At 49.5% G+C, this 13582-nt stretch overlaps 1 protein-coding gene across 1 annotated transcript in view; it reads right to left on the bottom strand.

Annotated features, from left to right (window-relative positions):
• Nucleotides 1-10813: 10813 nt before the first annotated feature.
• chek1 (checkpoint kinase 1) overlaps nt 10814-13582 on the bottom strand; it is a 9274-nt gene continuing 6505 nt past the window's right edge. The window contains exons 10-13 of the mRNA XM_035432421.1: nt 13546-13582; nt 12714-12845; nt 12112-12213; nt 10814-11924 (exon numbers count right to left, since the gene is read on the bottom strand). The exon at nt 13546-13582 is cut by the window's right edge and continues 135 nt beyond it. Of these exons, the coding sequence (XP_035288312.1) occupies nt 11829-11924; nt 12112-12213; nt 12714-12845; nt 13546-13582 (367 nt within the window). The 3' untranslated portion in view covers nt 10814-11828. The remainder of the gene's footprint in view (nt 11925-12111; nt 12214-12713; nt 12846-13545) is intronic.

The following is a 13582-nucleotide window of genomic DNA, read 5'->3' as shown; positions in this document are numbered from 1 at the left end:
GCGTTTTCTGGGAGTCTGACTGCTGACTAATGGCCAGGGCAGAAGGCTGATTGCGGGGCGTTTGTTTCTCCTTGCGGTGGGTATTTCACGCACTCAGTTCTCCCGCTGGCTACACACACACCTCAACGCACGCACACGCACGCACACATGCATGTACACACACGCACACGCACGCACACATGCATGTACACACACACACACACACATACACACACACCTCAACGCATGCACACGCACGCACACATGCATGTACACACACACACACACACACACACACATACACACACACCTCAACGCACGCACACGCATGCACACATGCATGTACACACTCACACACACACACGCACACGCACACACACACACACACCTCAGTGCCACCCATGCACGCAGCCGGCTGAGTGGATGTCGTAATCACGCTGATTGCGGATCGCTGCAGTAAAAGGTGGACGGAGTCAGCGGTGGTCCCTGAGCAGGAGAACATAATGAGATGCAGGATATTGTGAGGACCCCTTCGTGGGAGGCGAGGGGGGGTGGGGGAAGGGGGGGGGGGGCTGTCATCCGGACCCTGTTTCGGGAAAGGCCTCTCTTTTACCACTTACAGCATGCAACACACATTAATGCATGCAGGTAAACCATAAAGCAGAGTGCCAACCATAGAGAGTGCTTCCACAGTGTGTGTGTGTGTGTGTGTGTGTGTGTTTGCGTGTGTGTGCATGTGCGTGTGTGTGTGTTTCTACATGTGTGTATTTGTACATGTGCATGTACATGTGTGTGTGTTTCTGCATGTGTGTATTTGTACATGTGCATGTGTGTGTGCGCGCATGTTTGCATATGTATGTGTGTGGATGTGAGTGTATGTCAGTGTGTGTGTGCGTGTGCGTTAGAGTGAGTGTGTGCGCATGTGTATGTGTGCGTGAGTGAGTGTATGCGTGTGTGTGTGTGAGTGAGAGTGAGTATGTGTGCGATTGTGTGTGGGTGCATGTGAGTCTGTGTGTGTGCATGTGTGCATGTACATGTGTGCATGTGTGTGCACATGTGCTTGTGTCTAGGTGAGTGTGTGTATATGTGTTATTCTTTGTGTGTGTGTGTGTGTGTGTGTGTGTACAGTGAAAGCGTTGGGGGGACTCTGGCAGTTCTGTACTCCCGGCCCCTCACTCCTGGGATTAATACTAATTGTTTGAGAATGACTCTGAGCTCTGGACCACCCAGAGAGAGAGGGAGAGAGAGAACAGAGAGAGGGAGGGAGAGGAGGGGGCTGCAGTAGGGAGAGGGAGAGCTTGAGCAATAACCCCCACAGCATAGTCTACTCTCCTCCACTTTGTCTCCCTTTATATCTCTCTTTCCTTCATTCTCTACATCTTTCCTTTCCCTCTGTAACTCTGTCTTTGAAAGCAGAGAACTGCACCTCAACCGACAGACTCCACCATCTCTGCCTCTAATTTGGGATGAGAACGGATATAGGGCAGACATAAAGCCACGTGTTTTTGTGCGTTTTTAAAAATATATATTTTATTTTTACCTGATTGGTTGTGCGGGGTACCCTGTGGGAGGCCTGGGGAGGGGGGAGGGGGTGTAGGAGGGCAAATAATTGGCCAAAAACACGCAGCACAGCATCAGACTTCACCGTTTGGTGCAAGCTCTGGGGAAAGGCATGCTGGAAGCACCTGGACATACCTGAGGGAGGGTGGGGGGGGGGGGGGGGGGTTGGTGGAACATTCTTAATCTGCCCCTGAGGAGCTAAAGAAAATTCAGCAGAATGGCTCTCCCCCTCTGGAGAAGGACAGTGTGGACAGTGGTGCACCCCCCCACCGGGCCCCCCCACATGAGCAATTAACACACAAGTGGAGAACCCCAGCACCGCAGAGCCTGTACTGACAGGAGACACACACCCAAAGTTCCCGCTTTTCAATTCACCTGAAACCCAACATCCCCACGTTTTACTTCACCCAAAACCCAACGTCCCCACATTGCAAATCACCCAAAACCCAACGTCGCCACGTTTCAGTTCACCCAGAACCCAACATCCCCACCTTTTTCAGGAGGGACCTGTTACCCATGTGGGGTGGGAGCAGACTGGACCACTGGACTTTTACCTCTCAAGTAGCGTGACCCGTGACCACGAGGGACTCCGCCCACAAATGAGAAAAAAAAACTCCCAGAAGCCTCAGCAAATGAGGCTGGCAGGCCCTTGGCGCCATCCCTGCGTGATCTCACCCAATCCAGCCACTCCCACTAGCCCCGCCTCCTCTACTTCGACGCAGACCACAGACATGGGAAAAGCCCTCGAAGGTCCAGCGGTCTGGCCTGACACACTGACTCACTTCCACAGACTGACTGACGGACATCTCCCCCACCCCCCCACCCCCCACACACACACGCACACACACTCACACACACACACTCACACACACGCACACACACTGCAGGCACAGCGGCACAAACCACAAAGAAAACCAGAAAAAAAAAATCAGGGCTGCTCCCTGCAGTGGTTAACCCCCCCACACCCCCCCCCCTCGCCTGCCCTCCCCATCTGTTCTTCAGGCCATGGCTGTTCCAGATTTTCATAACATAACACACTGCCTCCTTCTCTCTCTCTCTCTCTCTCTCTCTCTCTCTCTCTTCCCCCTTCTCTCTCTCTTCTCCCTCTGCCCCAGTGGCAAAGTGGGAGGCTCCACCTCGCTGCCCCCCCCCCCCCCCAAACCCTCCCTGTGCCCCCCCCCCAGTCCCCTGCCGGCAGACTGCCTTTCCACACCAGCTGCCAAAAATAAGACAGGCTGGCCTGAAGGCCCGGGGGGGTGGGGGCAGTGGGTTTGGGGGGGGCAGTGTAGGTGAAGTGGAGTCCTTCTCCTGGCCCAGCACTTCCCCGGCTGAATTCAGACACTTGGCTCTGTTTATTTAATATTCAGTCAGCCGCGGGGAGTGGGGTTGGCCACAGCTTATAAAACTCAGTCAGCGTGACCAAGAAATGCCCCCCCCCCTCTCCACAAACCCCCCCTCCACACACACACACACACACACACACGCATACACACCCTGCGCCTTCACGCCGCTGACGCACGCACGCAAACCACGCACACGCTCGCTGGGGCTCCGCCCCTCCGAGTACGTCAGCAAGCGCGCGTGTCACCACAGCAACGGCCAAGGAACACATCAAAGGCCTGCTCCACTTCCAGAGGCCTGGTGTAAAAGAAGTCTTTACCAAAACTACATTTCTACAATGTTTAAAATACTGCACATAACTTTAATAATGCACTCTAAAAGTCAGAAAGTACTCACGCGTTGGCTTTTTTTGGTCCAAGTGAATGACCACATACTTTTTGGTGACTTTTTACTTTTAAAAAATCGTCATTAGTGTAAAGAAATCATCAGCACACAAACGCTTGTGTTCCACTGCGGCTATACTGATGAAGTAATACTGAGCTCTTCGCATCCTCTTCAGCTGCTGGCATCGCGACAAAACGTCCCGAGTTTGACAGCTGTCTCTTTGGCCACAAAAGAAAACAGGGGGACACCGTACCCTCAAACTTCCCCCCTCCACCCCCCCCAACCCCCCCTCTCCAAGCAGCAGTCGTGCACGAACTCCAGAAAACGCGAGGTGGGTCGCGGGGGGTCGCCCGTCCTGTCGGCGGTGCCCGAGCCGTCCCGTCCCGCCCCGCCGCGAGGTATCCCAGCGTGCCTCGCCCCCCCCCCGCACCTCCGCCACCGGTCACCATGGCAACGGAGGGGCGGTCAGAGGTCGCGGGAGAAAGGTTGCTTTTATCTGCTAATGAGGTCGCTACCTGCGGCTCTCCCCCCCCCCACCCCACCACCCCCCTCCCGCTCGCCGTCGCAGGCCCCCCCCCCCCCCACCCCACCCCACCCCAGGCCCCCGGGGGCCCCCGGCCTTGATGAATAAGTGGAGCTGACAGCGATGCCGTCTTCACTCATCTCAGACGACACTTCAAACGCAGAGACCAGGCACTCAGACGGCAGGGGATGGGGGGGGGGGTGGGGTGGGGGGAAGGGGGCGCTGGCTCGCCATCCAAAAACGGCCCCCGCTCAAACCCTGGCTCGGGGTCCCCTGCTTAATTGCTTTCGCACACGCCCGGGCAAACGCTAGCTGTCCGCGAAACCCGGCAAACCGCGTCCCTGCCATATTTATGGAGGCCCTGCAGGCTGTTCATACAACAAGCATTTCACACACATACTTCACATGCTGTTTACAGACGAGTATTTACTGGGGCAAGTCAAGTTAATTCTGCCACTCGAGGGAGAAACATGGCTGTGCACTTCCAGGTTTGAAGCACAGGACCTCCTGGCTAAAAGTCTTTCCCCCCCCCCCCCCCTCACCGCTATGTCATGTTTTTAAATCGGCAACAGTGATTTTCCTATTTTCCTGCAGACATGAGGCTGATCTGGATGGAGACAAAATCAGAGCTGCACCAATGGGGAAGCACAGCATAGACATATAGGAGCACAAGCTTCTGCCTGAATGACAGGACCTCCCGTCACATTTGGCTTCTCCGTATTTTAGTTATTATTTAACCAGAACGGCGAACTTAATAAATGAATTCTCCATTACAGTGATGACCTGCGGAAACAAGGTGGGAAGGTTCTACCGGCAGACAGTGTAGTCTCAGATAAAAATCTTCAGAAAGTCCCATATCATAGTATTGGTTTTTAATGCATTTAAAAAAAGTAATTATAGGTGATTGATCTGTCCTGTATAAAAACTACACAACCAAAAGCATTCCCATGTCAATAACTCATTTTAGCAGAAATAGCAAATAAAACCCAATATTCCAAATGTTCATAGTCGCATGGCCCTAATGAATATAAAGTTAAAAAAAGATGTTGCATCATTTTAGTTGACTTCTCCTGTCAGTACTACTATTGGGCAGTTCCAACTATATCACCCTTATTCCACTGAGTGTGGGGTTGGAGGGTTGGAGGGGGACTACAATGGAGTCACGTCAGGAAGGAGTTGGGTGGACCAGCAGAGGGGTAAGGGGCACCAGGGCAGAAGAGGGGGTTTCTGAAGCCCACTGCAGTTGTATTAAAAATGATAGAAAACCAATCACTGGACCGCTAGGTACAGACAGGTACCCCTGTACCCAGTGATTCAAGCACATGATGCCTCTAGGATGAGACTGAGGGGTATTGGAGCAGACCAGCCCAATCGCTGCACACGGAACATTCCAGAAGCCGAGGCAACATTGCAGAAAGGCCTCCGGCGATCTGAACCCACGCGGACTGTCCTGAAACCCCGCCCCCTCATCCTCCTGCCCGTCCGTCTGTTCATCCGTCCGTACCTCTGTCTGCTCTCTGATGAGTGGGATGGGGACGCTGGCCATCTCTCTCTCTCTCTCTCTCTCTCTCTCCCTCTCTCTCTCTCTCTCTCTCTCTCTCTCTCTCTCTCTCTCTCTCTCCCTCCCTCTCTCTCTCTCCCACGCGTACCCACACGCAGCCCCGGGGCTCGGGTACGCACGCCCCCTGTCATGTCCCGGAGGCTGAGAAAGGAGTCCATTAACTCCCGATTTAGTGCCAATGTCATGCGGTCCCTTTGTGCAGCCGTGACACCCTGTGAATGGGAACTCCCCCTCACACCGCCCCCCCCCCACACCCCACACCCCACACCCCCCACCCCCCGACCCCTCACACACACACACCCTTCCCCTGCCCGGCTCCTCTCTGGATGCGTTTGGGGGGTTGAAAGGGGACAAAGTTGCGGTTGGGGGGTGGGAATGGAGGTTGGATGGGTGGGGGGGGGGGGGGCGTTGGGGGGGGGGGGGTGGCGTCGCCGCTATGTGTCTCAGAGTGCCTTTGTGATGGGGGCCTGTCTGTGTGTTCGACCCTGCTAAATGAGCTGGCACAGAGAGAGAGAAAGAGACAGGGAATGAGAGAGAGGGACAGAGGGAGTGAGGGAGATGGAGAGAGTGAAATGGATGGGGCAATAGAGGAGTAAGTAAACATTAGAGAAAGTTACAGTTTGTCAAGGTGTAAAGCCCTGCAAGGCCATGTACAGCCATATGGCCTTACTGTTACTGAAACAACAAAAACATTCATTCATTCATTCATTCATTCATACACTTTAATTCACAGGCGAATAGGGTAAGTATTTAAAGCAAAATTCAATATCAGGTCTGGTACCCACAATCATGACCTGCAGTGAACAGAATAATCATTCCTACATGAACAACTGCATTTCTGGACAGACAATCAATACCAAAATATGCAAGACCCAATCAGAAAAAAACATTTTCTGAACGGTATGGTTCATCTAGAATTGAATCTCTTTTACTGTGTATAGTCGGTAAAAAAAAATTAAAAATTGTAATTAAAAACTCCCAAGCTCCCATGGTAAAGCTAAGCTTGTGTTTGTAGCCTAGCCTTAGCCTCAGCAGTAGGATACAATGTGTGTCCACAGGGTGACCAGTTGTCCTCAGTGAGGAGAATTCCTCTCGTCTGATTAGAGCTGCAAGCCCTCCTGTGGAAACGTGACACTTGCAGGCACTCAGATAATGAGCGGTTGCAGCTCTGGGGCTCATCCAGTCGCACAGGATTCAGCTGACAGGCGCAGCTACCAATTCCAAATGACACTCTTTTCCCACATCATTCTGACACAGAGGTATACAGGTGAAGATGGGATAACGGTCCCAAGGGTTTCATGATGAATCAATCCAACCCTCGGCTGTCTGAGGGGAGTTTGTCTAAGGGCTGAGAATAAACCCCTATGCCCCCCTACAAGTGGCTTTGGAGTTACTTAAAGTGTACCTTTTATTTTTTGCTTCAAACCAAAAAAAAAAAATAATAATTAACTACGAACGCTCCTGTACCAGCCATAGTCAAGCTGACAGGTCAGTAGAAAAGTCTAAGATATCCTTCACTGAGCACATACAACTGAAACTGAAATAATCATCATCAATCCGTCACTGAGAAGCTGTCGGTGTGCACGTTTCTTTAAACAGGTTTGCTACTTATAGTGTACATATTTCCCTTTCTGACCTTGAAATGTTCTTCTATTCCCTAAAGCGTCTCCGTGCCACTCTTCCTGGTTTCCTGTGCACAGGAGCGCTGCGTTTGGGGTGCCGCTGTCGGGACGTCTCATATGCTTTTAGCACTGTGCCCGCGCCCCCGCCCAAACCCTCTCCTCCCTTCCACTCAATTAGCGTCCTGTCTGAAGGAATGCAGCAGGTGCTGTGGCCCACAGTGCCCTCCTTCAATTAGAGAGCAGTCCTGGGAGCTGAGATCATGCACACACACACACACACACACACGCACACACACACACACACAAGCACGCACGCACACACACACACAAGCACACGCGTACACACACACACATACACGTACACACATGGGCGCACACACATGCAGAAACACACACGCACACTAACACACACAAGCACACACGCACACACACAGGCACACTAACACACACACACACACTTGCCCCCAGCTGAACTGCATTCAAAGCGGGTGACCAATTTCAGGCCTCCCACTCCCATTCCTTCATAGCTTTTCCAACCAAACACGCACAGCACAAACAACACCTGTAGCATCAAACACAGGCCCAAATAAGGGCCCACTCGGATAACACACTTCCATTAGGGAGTACTGTAGCAGTACTGCAGCTCTGCCTGAGCTGGCCTTGGAGACAGGGCATGCGTGAGGGCGATCGATCGCTGGGCCAAGCTTCGGCTCGAAGGGCGGGATGAAAGGGAAGCTCTATGTGGTACGCACCATCGGCCAGAGGGCCACTGAAAGAACACTGCTTCAGCAACACACAAAAAAAGCAGCACGGCGCTAACCTCACGCGACAAAGCAAAAAAAGCAGGGGCGTCAGTTGACGTGGCTGCTTGGTTATTGAATTTTGTTCAAAGAAACATAATTTCTCCCTTTTTTTTTTTAGTGATACCAGATCATTTCCAGCTGTAACCTCCCCAACCCGCCCCCCCCCCCCCCCCCCCCCCCCACCACCACCACCACCAAACACCCCACCCCAGCCCCCGTCCTTCCTCTCCCCTCCCTCTGGCTCTGTTGCCCAGATTTCAAACCCAAACAGGTGAAGTGGGGACTCTCTGTGGGTCTGACTGTTATCAGTTTTGAGTGGGAGAGGCGGGGGCGGGGAGGGGGTCAGAGAGGGTAGAGAGATTCCAGCGCACACCCTTTCAACTCTAACAGCGTACATATGAGTCCAACATGGACCATATGTGCTCTGTAATATTTGATTTAACACTGAACATTTTACTGTTCAATTTTAATGTAAAGTGTCAGTCAAAATGATAAATATACACAAAACAAAAAAACACAAATCTCTAGGCTCAGTAAGTTAAGGAAATTCTGTTCAATTTAGTTAATTAACGAAAAATCCTCATAGCTTTATTCAGCTCATTAATTTAATTTTAACTAATTTCTTGAAATGGCAAAATTGAAATGGAATCGCTCAAACATTTTTAATATGAGCAAGTATGCTCCAATATTTTAATTGCTATTTTAGTTTTGCAATTTTGTGATTGTTGTACCACACTGACCACAAACTGCTCAATTGATACATTTCTGTACATGAGCAAAATGACCTGCTTCTCATTATTAATACAAACTCTCCCCCTGGTGGTGCATTCTGGGAAATCAACCTCTGTCATCATTTGCAGGTTTCTGCACAAAAAGTCAAAGATGCATAGTGTTCAGAAAACCTGCGCTGACATCATCTACATCAGGAAGTGAGGATATTGGGGAGAAAATATAAGTCCCATGCAAAACTGAACATGGAACTGTTCTGCATTAACCAAGGCATTCACATGCTCATTACTGAACGGACCAATGATGTGGCTCTATGTGGCAACAAATCACATCGCGGCTCAGAGTGCTCTTGTAGTTTCAGCCCAATTCGGATCTCTTTTTCAACAACAGAGCCTTGGATTTATAATTATTTTATTGTTCATAAGGAAATGATGGAGTCTTGATTATGTATACAGTAATCTAGGAAGAGTTTTTCATTCAAAAAAATTATTCTGGGGCATCTTTAGTAGACCACAAGGCATTCCAAAGTTCAGATAAATTAACCACAACTCAATAGAATGTTTCTTCATTTAGGACACTGTTAACATGGACCACACACTTGGCTCAAGATCAACACATCCTCTTTTCCTGCTTTTTTGGCCAATACATCGCTCCTCCTCAGGAGTACTAGTGCAGAGAAAACTTGTCTGTGTGGCATTTTTGGTGATGCGATACAGGAAACCTACTCTAACAGTCCCTAAAAGGGGACAGGAGCCTTACCTTCCCATCACAGGACAGCCACTTTGCATCCACTCCACAGTCCACTTATCTTTTCAGGTGTGCCTGACTCTCAGTGACCTGCAGCCAAAGTTGGGACGTCCAGTTTCTGAGCTCTTCGGTTTTAATGAGTTGTTGCATCACTCCAAACAAACTTTTTCCATATAATAGCACATTATTCATTGCTACCTGGCTATGCTAACATAAGCTAGACACTGTGGAGGAGTAGCCTACACTGAAGATACAGGACATCTGTTTTGATATTCTCCAGATATTTTCATTTAAAAATGTCTGTATAATAAGCTTCAATCACCATTTCCATGAACTGACTGTTGGATTAAGTGTGAAAAGTGTCTTGCAGGTAACTGATTGATTGGAATCCAGGTTTCCAGGTGTGTCTAAGTGTGGGACTATTTAAGATCAGCTGTGTGGCTTAATGGGGAGGTGTTCTTTTTGCAACCAAGTTTGAGCAGCATGCTAGTAAAGCTTCTGACACTTCCCCCCCCCCTAAAGTGTACAAATAATTTTGATGTAAATTTCCTGCAATTATGTCATCTCAGTGCCCGCATTTCTGTCTTAAGTGTAAACAAACTGTTTTTGCTCTGGTAATTAAAAAAAACCTTTACAAAGCCAGCCTTTGTGACAGACACTAATAATGTTGATTGTAAACAAGTTTTCATTACTTAATTCATCAGTAATTCAATCTGAAATGGCAGTTTGGCTTTTATTTCTTGGCTCTATAGTTGTCACAGCAACTCCAAGATTTCTCACAAAACAAAAGAATCATTTTGCTTTGACAGAAATTAACAGTCCAAATGTTTGCTCACGTAACTTGGAGTGCTAATGACTCTAAAGAAACACATCCAGGACATTTTGTGGCATTTCATGTCTGAAAGCTCCTTACCAAAAGCCGTCTGAAAGTTCTTCCTCAGGTGATCTGAAATGATCTCTCAATACAGACGACTTAAGAAAGATCAGCGTGTGCCTTCATCTCAACAACTGTGACATTCCTGAGTTTCAGAATGTCACATTTCTACTGTAGATAAGATACAGACACGCAGGTTTGGATGTTTCAAAGTCATCTGAAGTCTTCCTCAGTAAGGAAGTTCCCCATAGCCTTTTCTAGGCGATTTGGCCCCACCTGCATGTCACATCTAATGTTTTATAAAATGTCCTCATTTCTGTAACATTTCTCTGTAAATTTAGTTTGCTGAATTTTATTCCCTTTGGTTTTTTTCTGGTGATACAGGCTTGTAATATCATTTTCATTCATCACATGGTCCATGTATAGCCCTTTTTACAGCACTGGGGTAGAGATTTTTGAGATACAAAAATTTCTACAGTAAAAAGATATCAGTGAAGGTGAAATGTTCATACATTGGTCCCGTGTTTGAAATCTTTCAATAAAAGTCCCTTTTGAGTGTTCTGTCATGTTTGATGAGCACCTGGTTCTCTCGTCAAAGCTCATTCGATGATTCAACCGCACTCATGTGTCCTGCTAAGAGTTAAACACGCAAACACACAAAAGACTCAAGATTCAGGAGGACGACCAGACTACATTAAACACAGAAACTTTATTACTGCTTTCACTCATTTCGATCACACACAAATATAAAAGTAACAGAGGCAGTGAGGAGGGCCCAGGGTGGGCAGATGGAACCCAGGGCAGGACTATGGGCCCCAGGGCAGGTCGGGGGGGGGGGGCAGAGGAATTGGATCAGCTGTACTGAAGCATGCACAAGGATGCTGCTCATCCATTTGTTCCCGTTTGCTTCGGCACCAGTGTAGAGTGCTTTAGCTCCGCCCCCTCTGCGGTAAACTGGGCGGGTCACGGTTGGGGCGGGCAGATTATATGGACCCACCCAGACCACTAGTCCCGCCTATTCTCTCAAATGTTTAACTACAGCAGGTTCTGGCTCTAGATGCCAGTACATAACATCCAACGCCAGAGTATGGCACTCTACGAGCATTCAGACGTATCAAATTGGACGTGGAAGGTTTCAGCTTCAACAAGAGGAAGACGGAAGTTCCAGTGTTCTCAGTATCGGGGGGGGGGGGGTTGGTGGAAGGGGCAACAGAATGTACAGTTTGGCTTTTAGTGCCATTTACAGTTTGTTATCAGAGGCCCTCATTTGGTCTGGTCACATAAGTTCCTGCTTGGGAAAAGGGCTCTATGAACAGTTGTTAACGGTTGAGGAGGAGGTGAACGGACAGGCAAAGTTAGCACGTTAGCACGTGATGGTTCCTCCCTCAACTCGCAAAAAGGCTTTGCACTTCATCGAAATACCCAAATAACTGTAAATAAAAACATTAAAGCAAAACCACTCACACAATACTGCCTGAGGAATGATGAAAAACAAAATGGAGTATGGCTCGTATTCTCATCTCTCATCGATTAGAGAGACGACAAAACAGAAAGCGTGACGGTTGAGCTGCGAGTGGCGTGAGCACAGGAGCTGCCTCTTAAACCGTCTCTCTCCCGCCAAAAAAAAACAAACGTGCGCGTGCAGCACGGGCAGCGGCGTGGGTCAGGACGCGGGCGCGTCGGCGCTTCGCTCTCCCCTCCCCCGTCATGTGACGGGCAGCGGAACTTTCTGGCTGCTGACGATGTCGGAGAGCTGGCGTTTGATTTTCAGGAAGTGCCTCTTGAACTCCAAGCCATCGCCCTGGAAAGGGGGGGGGGGGGAGCACACACACACAGACGTTAGTTAATCAGCATTAGCGGCTAACAAGCTATGCTAACAACTCCTATGACCTACGAGGAGAATGCGTTTCTGGCAGGCTAAAGACCAAGCTAAACTACGGGACGGTAATCCCTTTTCCAAATGATCCGCGCTAACTGTGAGCATTTACCTTCGAGAGCCTGAAGTCCACCAGGATCCTCGACTCCATTTCCAGGAAGTGCACCTTGAAGATCAGCTTGTTGTTACGACGATCCATTGTGGAGACGGTTGCCTGGGAAACGGACATTCGGTGAAAGCAAATCGTTACGCGGCGGGGAAAATCACCGTCACGGTAACTAACGGTGAATTTTTATTAAGAGTTAATGGACGCCAAGTTCACTGTGGCAGAAAGCTGCAGATAAAACGCTTGGCCAAACTCTGAAACAGTCATTCGGAGGCCTGCAGAGCCGACTGACGATGAGCAGCATAAATAATAAACGCGCTGCTTCACGACTATGGTTTCATTTGAAATGTAATGCAATGCAATGCATGTAGGCTGGGAATAAAAATCACTCGAGCAGTCGTGTCAAACAGGGCAAACTGTTAATACAGAATACAGCATGCAGCACAGTGGCTACATCTGTAAAGCCTTAGCCAGGCTCTCTTTAGCAACGGATTGATCGTATGGAGTAGTTTTAAATTTGCCTCGTTGTCGGTAGTTTGGTTGTGAGCACGCAGCTCAGATGCGCCGCTGAGGTCGCAGACAGCAGCTGAAGGGGCGGGGCCCTGTACCTGATTGGTGCAGGTCTGCTTCCAGGTGTAGCCCATGGTGGCGCAGGTGTCCCTGAGAGCGACGCAGGACGGCTCCACCCCCAGAGTAGTGAAGAAACGCGTCATCCTCCGGACCAGGCGCTGCCACGGCGTCTGCAGAGACGAAGGCAGGTCAGCTGCTGCAAGAGCACGCGTGCCGTGCTAAAGGCGGGCTATGACAAGGGACGCTACGCTAAAGGTGTGCTATGCTAAGGGATGCTATGCTAATGGCGGGCTATGCTAAAGGTGTGCTATGATGAGACGCAATGCTAAAGGGGTGCTATGACAAGGAACGCTATGCTAAAGGTGTGCTATAATAAGGGATGCTATGCTAAAGGCGGGCTAAGACAAGGGACGCTACGCTAAAGGTGTGCTATGATAAGGGACACTACACTAAAGGTGTGCTATGATAAGGGATGCTATGCTAATGGTGTGCTATGCTAAAGGTGTGCTATGATAAATGGGCGCTACACTAAAGGTGTGCTATAATAAGGGATGCTATGCTAAAGGTGTGCTATGACAAGGGACGCTACGCTAAAGGTGTGCTATGATAAATGGGCGCTACACTAAAGGTGTGCTATGCTAAATGGGCGCTACACTAAAGGTGTGCTATGCTAAATGGGCGCTACACTAAAGGTGTGCTATGGTAAATGGGCGCTACACTAAAGGTGTGCTATGCTAAATGGGCGCTACACTAAAGGTGTGCTATGCTAAATGCCTGCTATGCTAAAGGGGCTCTACTGTAAATGTAAATACAATGTAATGTAAAATGTGTGTCAGTACTGGAGCAGGATGCGTGTGAGCGAGGAGTTACCTGACTGGACCCAGGGGTCCCCAGGAGCTGGCTGCCG

This window comes from Anguilla anguilla, chromosome 9 (genome assembly GCF_013347855.1).
Source record: "Anguilla anguilla isolate fAngAng1 chromosome 9, fAngAng1.pri, whole genome shotgun sequence".
Lineage (NCBI taxonomy): Eukaryota > Metazoa > Chordata > Actinopteri > Anguilliformes > Anguillidae > Anguilla > Anguilla anguilla.
This window is presented reverse-complemented; position numbering and strand designations above follow the sequence as displayed.